Source organism: Lissotriton helveticus, chromosome 5_1, assembly GCF_964261635.1.
Source record: "Lissotriton helveticus chromosome 5_1, aLisHel1.1, whole genome shotgun sequence".
NCBI lineage: Eukaryota > Metazoa > Chordata > Amphibia > Caudata > Salamandridae > Lissotriton > Lissotriton helveticus.
In genome coordinates this window covers 1,637,410,698-1,637,423,512 of record NC_136065.1, presented here as the reverse complement: position 1 = coordinate 1,637,423,512, position 12,815 = coordinate 1,637,410,698, and the positions used below count along the sequence as shown (strand labels likewise).

General features: G+C 49.4%; 1 protein-coding gene across 1 annotated transcript in view; it reads left to right on the top strand.

Annotated features, from left to right (window-relative positions):
• The window catches only part of LOC144755671 (chromodomain-helicase-DNA-binding protein 8-like), a 1,307,007-nt gene that overhangs the window by 228,253 nt on the left and 1,065,939 nt on the right, over positions 1-12,815 (top strand). The window contains 1 exon segment of the mRNA XM_078644841.1: positions 9,936-10,073. Coding sequence (XP_078500967.1) covers positions 9,936-10,073 — 138 coding nt within the window.

The window sequence follows — 12,815 nt, the reverse complement described above, 5'->3', positions numbered from 1 at the left end:
TATGTGACTTCGCTGACGTCATGTGTGCGGACGCCGCCTGGGCAGAGTCGCGTGATGTCGCCCCGCCACCCGGCGCAGGGATGCTGTGGCAAAAAAGTTTCCGGATCCAGTCTCACGCCTGGGGATAATTCTACGTGAAGAAATCTGCGGCTAAATTCGTCTCTACCAGATACATCGTTACCGAAGTAATTTTCTTCTGGATGAATCGGAACAGCCAACACGTTTCTTTCACTGCGTGTGAACTTCACCAGGGCTTGAGCAATGACCTTCAAGGTCTGTTTGTTATTGATGTTGTATTCCAATGTGTATAATATTCTCCAATAATCGGATCCTCTTATTTTGAGTGCGAGTGTTTTACATCGTCGTTGGCATGTAAAGAGAACAAGGCACCTTAGTACTTGCCGTACGCAAACTCCCGAATCAGTTTCTCTCAATGAGTCTTTCCCAATTGGGTACATTTGTACCCCCAATTGGCACCTCTCTGGCCACATGTAAGTCCCTTGTAAAAGGTACCATGGGTACAGTGACCACAGAAGGCCATAAAAGGCCTCCACCACATATTATGCCACCCGTAGAAATGTGTTATACCTTAACACACACGCACTCCCATTGCACGCTGCGGGTTTTGGTGCAGAGAAAAGGGAAGAGTCGACATGGCACACATTCCTGTGTGCCATGCCTGCGTCCCACTGATATAGGTAAGACACCCCTCTAGCCAGGTGAACTGTACCATTGGTGAGGGTACAGTTGCATGAGCACTGTACCCCTACAGTGTCCAAATCCATTCTTATACATTGCAAGTGCAGTAAAGCCATAAAGAGTATATGGTCTGGGAGTTTGTCATTACGTACTCCACAGCACCATATTGGCTTTACTGAATTCTGGGAAGTTTGGTATCAAACCTCTCAGCATAATAATCCCACTCTGATGCCAGTGTGAGATTTATTATACCATGCACTCAGAGGGCATCTTAGAGATGCACCCTAAAAACGGCAAGCATCTAGTGGGTTCCCTGACTGGTAAACACCAGCCTGCCACCACGAGACCTGTTTCTGGACCTCTGGGGTGGGAGCCTTCGCTCCCTGAGCCCAGAAACAAAGTCTTTCCTGGGCAGAGGTGGCCACACATCCCCCAGGTCAGGAAGAGCATCTGTGCTAGGGGAGCTGCAAGGCCTTGTTGCCTTTGTATTGCGACCCCCAGCCTCTCCTGCTATCAGGAGCAGGCCCCCTTCCTCTCTACCCTCCTTTTCGGCTGGAAGAATAGCCCAGAAGGTGTGCCCACCTCTGCCAACTCCACCTCTCAGGTGGGGGTGGGGGGGGCGAGGTGAAGCCCACTCTTGCAGATGGTAGGCACTCAAGATTAGGGATTTTGCCCACCCGCCCACGTGTGATGAGCACACCAAGGGTGTTGTCATCCTAAGGTCTGTAGCCAATTAGCTACTGACCTTGAGACCCCTAAAACACCCCCTTAATACAGTATTTAGGGGGCAGCTCCGAACCAAGTAACTGATTTCCGCAACCTACAAAGAAGGACAAAAGAAGACTTGGCCCAGACCGTTTGCAGTTTCCAGGGATCTTGTGCCAAATGTCTCCTTGTCCTGCAGCCAGTGACCTTCAGAACCCTTGGGAGGACCGATTGCCTTTAGGAAAGACCGGATCTCCTGTTAAGAGCAGCTCTGTTCAAAAGAATCACCAAAGAAAGACTCCGAGGCTGCTGAGGACTAAGAAACCCGACGTCTGGAATCACCACAACACTGACTCCTACGGCCCGAGTCAGAGTGACCCACTGGTCCCATCAAGGTCCCCCAGTGCTCCAAAGTCCGAATCTACCGTGGGTTGACCACTCCAGGACTCCCAGACGTTGCCTGCAGCCACTACACGAAGAGCCCCCTTCCTGCCCCCTCCCCCAACCGCGAGTGGCATGGTGAGGTGAAATCCGACGTCAGTCACCCCTGCACCCAGCCGCCCTGCGTCCTGGAGAAGAGGACCTGAGGTACACCTATGTCCCAGAGCCCTCCAACTTCCCTGCCCAGCTGCTGGTTCCTCCTCAAAGACTTCCTGGACCGAGTCTGCAGCTTAAAATTAAAACCTGCAATCCCCAACACAGGGCATCTTACACCAAAACAACACCCTGCACACGGCTGCCACAGTGGTTCTGTCGATGCACCTTGTGTTCGAACTGAAATCCCCCTTTGCCCTGTGCTTTAGTCCAGGAACTTTACTCCCACAACCTTGTGGCCAGCTCATGAGCAGCCACCAACCGAGGTCCCCTATACCCCTTTGGATAACATTGGGCCTCAGCACTCTGCCGCCCTACGTGCTTCTGAAGGTGCTTTGAGAGTGCATTCTCAACCCTGGGGAAACCTGGTTCTAACCCCAGAAAACCAACTCCCAAACTTAAGTACATACCGTTAAGTCGATAACCTTGTTTTCTCCCATAGTACTGCATTGTCTGCTCTCTTGTGAAAATTGTTCCTAGTGTGGAGTTGGCTTGTATGATATCTTAAATTGCATTTGTACAAAAAGTGATTTACTTACCTTTTGTCTAGGAAATTCCCTAGTGTGATATCTAGGCATATCACACTGAGTATACAAAGTAACATAAATTCAAACTGTTTTTCACTGCTTAATTCTTGCAAAGTACTATTATACTTGGCTGTACCTATACTGGATTGGTTCTAGAAAAATAAAACACAACTGAATCATATTGTTCGAGGCATGTGTGCTGCTAAATTCATATCTTAGCATTAGATCGCCGCCTAGTGTTGGGTCCGGATGATCGCACATTGTTGTCCTGGAAGAGTCTTCGAAGTATCCTGAGATAGGTGGCTCCTCCCCTGGACTACAGTGCGCATGGGCATCGGCTCCATCCCCAGATTGTTTTTTTCCGCCATTGGGTTCGGATGCGGTCTCGACTTCTCTCTGTCGGAACCGAGTAAAACTAACTTTTTAAGGCCAAAAGGCCTTGTATTTATAGCGTCGGTATTGTTTGCGCACGGTCTCGAGTTCTTCCGACTCTTGGAGTCGGATTCAGCGGAGTTTTTTTCACTCTTCGGACATCGAGGCCTTCTCATCGCGAAACGACCACGACTTTCCAGCATGGAGCGGTGTCCGTTTAAGTACTGTCCGCTCTGTGGGTCCAAGTACCCACATATAGACCTTCACCCGGTCTGTAACAAATGCCTTTCACCGGACCATGACGACGGCAAGTGCAAGGCTTGCGCACAATTCAGGTCGAAAAAGACTCTCAAGCTTCGGCGCGCGGTGCGCCTGGAGGCCAGACAAGCGGCCCCGGATCCAGAAAACATCTTCGGCGACCAAGAAGAAGATGAACAGGGTCATCATCTCCAAATATCCCCACCCGAAACGGAGGTCGAGGCGGATCCGGTAGACGACGACGGAGTCGTGGATCAAGGCCTTGAATACGTCGACGAGGTAGGGGACGTCGAAGAGATTTATGGGGCCGCGGCAGATAGCTCAGGGGACGAGCTATGCCCCGAAGGTTTCGAAGATCACGATCGGGTCACGGGATCGCCAGTTGGCCTTACCCAAGACCCCGTACCGCAAGCCACGGCCCCGCCTTCAGGCCCGGCCACGGACATACTTGCTGGGCAGGCCGGATCGAAACCGAAACCTACGGTATCGACTACACCTAAAATGGCCGACACGAAACCGAAACTTATGGACTCGAGCGTCCCTAAAATGGCGGCCGGCCCACAGAAAACTACTGCACCCGCCGCATCGGCTCCGTCGACCTCCGGTCCACAGAAGTCGAAGAAGTCGATCGATTCCACAGGGTCAAAATCGGCGCCAGAGGAGGGATCCTCTAAGAAGGGTGGTCGGCACGGAACAACCGCTGCGACACCGTCTAAGCACGCCAAGGCCAGCGGCACGGCTCCGGTTCTGACTGGGACTCCGTTCGTCGGTCGCGTAGTGGAGTCGGAGGCGACACAAGCACACGGATCGACGGCTGGCGCATCTGCGCATCGATCCAAGGACTCTGGGTCGGCGGCAACCGCATCGGCGTCCAAGACTCAAAAAGGCCACCATGACGTCGGATCCGAGGGGAGGGTCAAGACATCCTCGTCAGCGCCAAAAGCCACTGTAACTGAAGTGTCCCCCATCGCCGCTTCGCTACAGAGAATCAGGGACAAGGCCGCTGCTACGTCGGCTCCGTTGCCGTCGCCTCAGACGCCGAAGGACACTCCGGCAAAGCCTAAGAGTAAGCTTCTCTTCCTTCTGCCGCCGAAAGAGGCTCCGAAGGCCTTTTCTACGAAATCGACGCCAAAGAAGTCGGATTCTTCTACGGCAGGGGTACCTTCAGGTCGAGAACTCGAATCAGAGGACGATTCTGAGCACTTCATCGACGCCAACACAGGCAAATTAACACTATACAAAAGGAGGATCACTTCGGAGCCTCTGGACTCCTATGTCATCCCACTAAAGAAGAAGAGGGTTCCTCAGGACGCTTCTAGCCTCATAGAACCTATCCAGCCTCCTCCAAGAAGAAGCCCTACTCCCTCACCAGAACACTCTGAGGGTGAGGGATATGATGAGGATGACCAATACACCTTCCCCATCAATGAACCAGATGCACATCCAGATGCATATGATGACATTGGTGACCAAGGCACCCAAAGTGTGGGGCAAGACCCACAGGCTTTCAGTGCACGTGCATCCCCAACAGAGGATTCTGCAGGTTTTCATGCACTCATTGAGAGGGCAGCTGCTAATCATGATGTAGACATGCATGCTGACCCAGTGGAAGAGGACTTTCTCTTTGATACTTTTTCAGTCTCTGAAAGAACTGTGAAAACGCTGCCTATGCTCAAGGGAGTCCTCAAGCATGCAGCTGACATCTTTAAAGAACCTACCAGAGCGAGAGTGGTCAATCCACGTATCGAGAAAAAGTACAGACCAGCACCTGCAGACCCTGCATACATTCGGGGACAGTTGCCACTAGACTCTCTTGTGGTCGCAAATGCCAGAAAACGGGCCAACTCCCAGACGACGGGTGAAGCTCCTCCCCCAGACAAGGAGTCCAAGGTGCTAGAGGCAGGGGGCAAAAGAGTGGCGGCACAAGCTGCCAACTTTTGGCGTATTGCAAATACACAGGCACTCTTAGCACGTTACGATAGGGCGCATTACGACACCCTAGAGCAGATTGTACAACACCTGCCTCCAAAGTTTCAAGAGGGCACCAAACTGCTTATAGAGGAAGGGAAACTAATCTCCAACGCAGCCATCAAGTGTGCACTTGACGCCGCAGACACAGCAGCTAGAGCGATCAACACTAGCGTCATGCTAAGACGACAAGCTTGGCTCCGCATATCAGGGTTTAAACCTGATATTCAGACAACCATACTTAATCAGCCAGTCAATCCTGATAGACTGTTTGGTCCAGATGTTGACACCACCCTCGAAAAGATAAAAAAGGACACAGAAACTGCTAAGTCCATGGGGGCCCTACAATCGCAACAGTTTCGTGGCAATAATTTTCGTCGCTCAGGTGCACGTGGAGTCACCAGAGGACAAATGGGTCAACAATCGCAATTCTCAAGAGGTGGAGCACAATCCTCGTTCACAAAACAGAACAAGGGAGGTTACAGAAATAACAGCAACAGAGGTCGCGGCAGAGGAAACAACAGCTCCCGCTCCTCTACCCCAAGCAAACAGTGACTCTCTGTCACTGCCCCCCGACCACTTAACACCTGTCGGGGGGAGACTGCAGCAGTTCCTGCCCGTCTGGAGAAACATCACCACAGACAGGTGGGTGCGACAACTAGTCCAGTATGGTTATTGCCTAGAGTTGAAATCCACTCCACCCAACATTCCGCCAAGGCAAAGGCCTATGTCCGCAGAGCACTTGCACTTATTGCAGCAGGAAGTAGTGGCGATGCTGCACAAAGGCGCAATCGAGCTCGTGCCGGTGGAAGAGGAAGGCACAGGGGTATATTCCCTGTACTTCCTTATTCCAAAGAAGGACGGATCTCTCAGACCCATTCTAGATCTACGTCCCCTCAACCTGTACATACTATCAGAACATTTCCATATGCTTACACTGCAACAGATTCTTCCCTTGTTAAACCAAGGGGACTTCTTAGCAACCTTAGATCTCAAGGATGCTTATTTCCACATTCCACTACACCCGTCCCACAGGAAATACCTCAGGTTCACTATTCAAGGCAGGCATTACCAGTTCAAGGTCCTACCCTTCGGAGTCACCACAGCCCCAAGGGTGTTTACCAAGTGTCTGGCGACAGTAGCAGCGCACCTCAGGAGGCAGAACATCCATGTCTACCCCTACCTGGACGACTGGCTCGTTCAAGCCAAGTCGGAACAACAGTGCGCCGCGGACATGTCGACTACCATTCACCTCCTTCACAATCTAGGTTTCTCGTTGAACTACCCAAAGTCGCATCTTCAGCCGGCACATGTCCGGCAGTTTCTAGGTGCGACGATCAATACCCTGACGGCCATGGCTCAACCAAACCAAGTCAGGATAGACAGCATGCAGTCTCTAATCCAGAAGTTCAGACCACAACACTCGCTTCCAGCGAGAGTGTTCATGCAGTTGATAGGCATGATGGCCTCCTGCATCTTCATAGTCCCTCACGCACGGTTACATATGCGCCCGCTCCAGGAGTGCTTAGCAAATCAGTGGACACAGGCTCAGGGACAATTGACAGACCTAGTGTTGGTTACCAGTCGGGCATACGACTCTCTGCATTGGTGGACTCCACACAACCTTTGCAAGGGCCGACTGTTCCAAGAGCCAGTGCCACAGATTATCCTGACAACGGACGCATCTCTCCAGGGATGGGGCGCTCATCTGCTCACTTACACAGTGCAGGGACCATGGACGACGCAACAGAGGATGCACATCAATTATCTGGAACTGATGGCAATCTTCATGGCGATCAAGTCCTTCATTGTACATCTGTGCAACAAGGTAGTGTTAGTCCGGACGGACAACATGACCGCGATGTACTACATTCAAAAGCAGGGGGGCACCCACTCGCCACAGCTGTCTCATCTGGCTCAGAGCATGTGGAAGTGGGCCATTCAGAGGAACATTTTCCTCATGGCAGAACACCTCCCGGGAAAGGACAATCAGATGGCGGATCTGCTCAGCAGATACAGCCATCAAATGCACGAGTGGGAGATACACCCATCTGTCCTCCACCCGTACTTCAAGCAGTGGGGTCATCCGGAGATAGACCTGTTTGCCACAAAAGAAAACGCAAAATGCCAACACTTTGCCGCCAGGTTCCCTCACCCACAGTCGCAGGGGAATGCGATATGGATGAACTGGTCAGGCAAATTTGCGTACGCTTTTCCGCCAGCCCCTCTGATACCGCTGGTGGCAAGAAAGCTAAGGCAGCACGCGATGACTCTCATCCTAGTTGCTCCAACGTGGGCGCGCCAAGCATGGTACACCACGTTCCTCGAACTCTCGGTGGTGCCGCATCAAAGACTGCGCCTCACGCCCAGACTTTTGACGCAGAACCATGGAGAAATTCAGCATCCAGATCCGCAACAGCTCAGCCTGGCGATCTGGCTCCTGAAGTCCTAGAGTTTGGATACCTTAACCTACCTCCGGAATGCATGGACATCATCAAGGAGGCAAGGAAGCCAACTACCAGAGCATGCTATGCTGCGAAATGGAAGCGTTTTGTCATTTACTGTACAGCCAATGACATCAACCCGCTAGATGCATCTATCCCTAACATCATTTGCTATCTGTTGCATCTTTACAAGTGCAATCTAGCGTACACTTCCATTCGGATACATCTATCCGCCATAGCGGCTTATCTTCAGAACAGGCAGCATCTCTGTCTTCAGAGTGCCTGCCATTAAAGCTTTCCTTGAAGGTCTGAAACGAGTCATTCCCCCAAGAACACCACCAGCTCCGGTGTGGAACCTCAATGTGGTCCTCACCAGACTGATGGGACCACCTTTTGAGCCACTGCACTCGTGTGAACTCCAGTTCCTAACGTGGAAAGTAGCTTTCCTAATAGCTATTACGTCACTGAGGCGGGTTAGTGAGCTACAAGCGCTCACAATCCAAGAGCCTTTCATTCAGATTCATCCAAATAGGGTAGTGCTACGCACTAACCCCAAATTCCTTCCGAAGGTGGTGTCACAGTTTCATCTCAACCAAACTATTGACTTGCCGGCATTCTTTCAAAACCCACAAACGGTAGCGGAAAGAATGCTCCATACCTTAGATGTACGGAGGGCGTTGATGTACTACATAGACAGGACACAACCCTTTAGAAAGACAAAACAACTTTTTGTTGCCTTCGCACCACAACACAAAGGCAACCCTATTTCCAAAGCAGGAATAGCCAGGTGGATTGTTAAGTGCATCCAAATATGTTATCAAAAGGCCAAGCGCACTCTAACGATACCCCCAAGAGCGCACTCCACACGCAAATTGGGGGCATCCATGGCTTTCCTAGGAAACATTCCTTTAGAGGACATTTGCAGAGCAGCCACGTGGGTTACACCACATACCTTTACAAAACACTACTGTGTTGATGTGCATTCCAAGCAGCAAGCTGCTGTAGGACAGGCTGTTCTCAAGACACTCTTTCAGGTTTCTGCAGCTGGCACGGGCAACCGCCGCTGATGGAGGGACTGCTATGTATTCTATGCTAAGATATGAATTTAGCAGCCCACATGCCTCGAACTGAATATGCTACTTACCAGTATGCATCTGTTCTTGGCATGTAGGGCTGCTAACATTCATATCGCCCACCCTCCTCCCCGGTGCCTGTTGCAGCTGCAGATATACTATTGTATTCAGTCATTAGCATGGACATCCTTTACACTTTTCACTCCATCTTCTGCCATAATGGCGAAAAACAATCTGGGGATGGAGCCGATGCCCATGCGCACTGTAGTCCAGGGGAGGAGCCACCTATCTCAGGATACTTCGAAGACTCTTCCAGGACAACAATGTGCGATCATCCGGACCCAACACTAGGCGGCGATCTAATGCTAAGATATGAATGTTAGCAGCCCTACATGCCAAGAACAGATGCATACTGGTAAGTAGCATATTCATTTTTTTGCCAACAAATTGGTCTGAGTTCAATCTTTAAGTGTGTGACATCCTAGCTTGCCTGAGTGTGTACAATAAATGCTTAATACTACCTTTTGATAAAGCCTTACTGCTTGCCCACACTGCCACAAATAGAGAGTGAGGTACTATCTACTTTACCTCTACCTACCTTTGGGGTTCCACTGGACTCTGTACACACTATACCTTACTTTGGTACAGTACATGCAGATCCAGCTTCCTACAACCTCCCTTCTTTGTTCAAAGATTAGCTTTTGACATACTCTATTTCCCCAGTTTTCTGTTACTCATGCTCATTACTGTGTTTGGATTTATGATGGTAGAGAAGCACAAGAGGATTCAACAGAGTTAAGAACTTCATTAGAAATATGTGTTACTACCTTCCATCAGCCACAGCTTTAGAGGCTAAGGGGTGTTCAGTCTGTCTCAGCATGTGATCAACAACAACATATGTTGCAAATGGAAAATGTTACTTTCCTCTAAGGCTCTCTTTGACGAAGGAGTGTTGTAGATTCACATGGACCTGTCCACCTCTCCTATTGGAAAGAATAGGGTTGTTCCTTGCTTTCTTAAATGATCTTACGTTACTTCACCTGCGTACATGGTAATCCTTGTTCCAAAGGATGGAAAACTCTCCATTTACACTAATAAAGCATGAGGAAGGATTAAATAGAATGAAGCAGCAGTGATCATACTATATCCCTTTGGGTTTTGCTGCGACTTGTTTAATGTACTGGGGATGTTTTCTTTCATCTCATGTTTTCTATCATGTACTTTTTCCTTTCCCGTCTCTTCATGGGTTCCTTGAATCTTTCTTTTTTTTCATGGTTTCTTGTTTGTTATTCCAGGCGTTAATCTATTACTTGGTGAAATGGTGCTCTTTACCATATGAAGACAGCACCTGGGAGCTAAAGGAGGATGTGGATGAGCTCAAGGTGGAACAGTTTAAACGTATCCAATTGCGAACACCTGACATCAAGAGAGTAGTGAGTATTCCTGTCAGATGACTTTTAATTCTCTACATTGTCCAAGTTTTAATTGATTAGAATGCAGGAATTAATGTTTATCACCATATGTTAATAATTGACAAATGCAAGCTGGTTTGTTTTTGTTACAGAACTTATGTTAGAGTGTCTCTAACACAGTAAGTATTCTTGTATTGCCTTATTTATTTATTTGTTTATATTGCGCTAGAACCGACCCCCGAAGGGGTATCTCTGTGCTTATACGGACTAGGAAAGAGGCAGTAGTTCCTTAGTAAAATTAAACATCGCAAAACAAGAACGTTTTTAACAATTTTCTAAATGAAAGATGTTCATAACACTGTCTGAGGGAGAGCGGAAGGTCATTCCATAGGGGAGGTCCCGATGGATGGCTTTTTCTCCTAGCCTGGCTTTTTTTTACAGAGGGTACTTCCAGGAGGTGTTTACTGCTAGAGCGGAGGGATCTAGACGGAACGTAAGGTACAAATTTCTCTGCAAGGTATAGAGGGCCTAAATTGTGTAGTGCTTTATGAATAGTACAGCAGGTTTTAAACTTGGTTCGCTGACGAATTGGAAGCCAATGTAGCTTCACAAGAAGGGGATATGAAGAGGTCCTTGGAGGGGCGTTCAGGACCAGCTGTGCTGCCGTATTGTGGACCACCTGCAGTCTATTTAATGAGCTTTCCTTGGCCGATATCAACAGGCCATTGCAATAGTCCAGGCGACTTCGTACTAATGCCTGGACCAAGGTTCTGCGGATCGTATCAGGAAGCAGAGGGAAGACTTGACGCAGTAAACCTATTGCATGGAAACATGAATCGATTGTCTGGGCAACATTTTCTTTTAGGTTAAGTGAACGATCCAAGCGTATACCAAGATTTTTTACTATGCGTTTAGGAGCAGGATGGAGACCCAACTCAGATGGCCACCAGTCAGGGGTCCATAGCAAGGGGGTCTTATCCAAAGAGCATAACCTCCGTCTTCTCCACATTACACTGCAGAAAGTTGTCTACCATCCAATGGGATATGGCTCTCATCCCATTGGAGAAGGCCAACTGAACTGAAGCTGTAAATTTGTCAAATGGGAAGAGAAGCTGCGTGTCGTCTGCATATGATATGGGGATAAACCCATATTTCCTTAGGAGATTGGCCAAGGGAACATCATAGATAATAAACAAGGTAGGGCTCAAGCACGAGCCCTGCGGTACTCCCTTGGTCAATTCCAGAGGAGCCGAACGAAATGCACCCAGGTTAACGCTCTGAAAGTGATCCGACAGAAAGCTCCTCATCCAAGCCAAAGCCAGATCTTAGTGCCGCCTCTTCCATTCTTCTGAGCAAGACACAGTGGGATATTGTGTCGAACGCTGCGGATAGGTCCAACAGCACCAGAATCATAGAATTGCCCTTATCCAGGGACATTCTAATACTGTCTGTAACAGTCAGTAAAGCAGATTCGCTGCTGTGTCTGGGCCTAAAACCCGACTGGGAATGATCTAAACATCCAGTCTATTCGACAAAGTTGGAAAGATGGTTGTTAACTTGTTTCTCCATAAGTTTGCACAGAAATGGAAGGCGCGAAATGGGTCGAAGATTAGAAAGATCTGTCCATTGTGTTTTGACATTCTGGCAGATGGGTCTGACTTAGGTGATTTTCCACTCCTGTGGGACTTTACCCTCTGTAATAGAGAGATTGATTAGAAATTGGACCTCTGGAGCGAGCGGTTTGGTCAGAGAAGGAATAACCTTAGCAGGAATGAGATCAGAAGGGGATCCAGATTTTATGTGATGGATAAGGGTCTCAACCTCGGTCACTGAGATGACTGGGAATTTAGTGAGGAGTGTAGAGTTAGCTGGTTCAGTCCTTCTCCTGTTGAAAGATAATGTTCGAGGCATGTGAGCTGTAGTTCACATGCTTTGCATTGCTCGCCATCTAGTGTTGTGTCCGGATGTTTGCACTCTGGTTCGGTACGTTATCTCGGGTTCCCTTCGACGCGCAATCCACTACCCTTGACTGTATTGTCTCTCGATCGCGTTTCCCATTCTTCGCGCATCGTTTCGATCGCAAAACTCGTGGCGGACCGCTGGGTTTACCTGCGCCGGGCTCGCTAGCAGTCAGTGGAACTGACTCCATTCAAGCTGTGTCTCGGGTGTCGCAATAAGTTGCCGCGCACCGACCTGCACAAAGTGTGCAACCTCTGTTTGTCCCTTGAACACGGTGAAAAATACTGCGACACGTGCCGGTTGTTTCAATAAAAGAAGACGCTTTGTGACAGTCAGGCTCGACGTCAGGAGATGCATCACCAAGGTGGCTCTGTACCGGACATCTCTGGCGAAGATTCCGACTGAGAAGAAACACAAGCTCAAGGAGCCGAGGAAGACTAACATAACTCTGTGTCTGAAGCGGACACCGACATGGAAGAGGAGGAGCAAGTTACACTGGGTCAATGTACCGTGAGTGCAGAAACACCCTTGCCCCAACAACACAAGACAAAAAAGGCTCTGGTCCTTCCTCTGCTCTGCTGTTTAGAGCACCCTGCCTGCAGGCCCGGTGCCGAAACACAAAGAGAATCCTTCCGGCTCAGGACTGAGTCAGCCCCACACCATTGCCGAAACTAAATCCTCGGCGCCGAAATCAAAGCAAATCCTGGTTCACGTTCCATCTTCGAAGTCCATGTACCGTGAGTGCAGAAACACCCTTGCCCCAACAACACAAGACAAAAAAGGCTCTGGTCCTTCCTCTGCTCT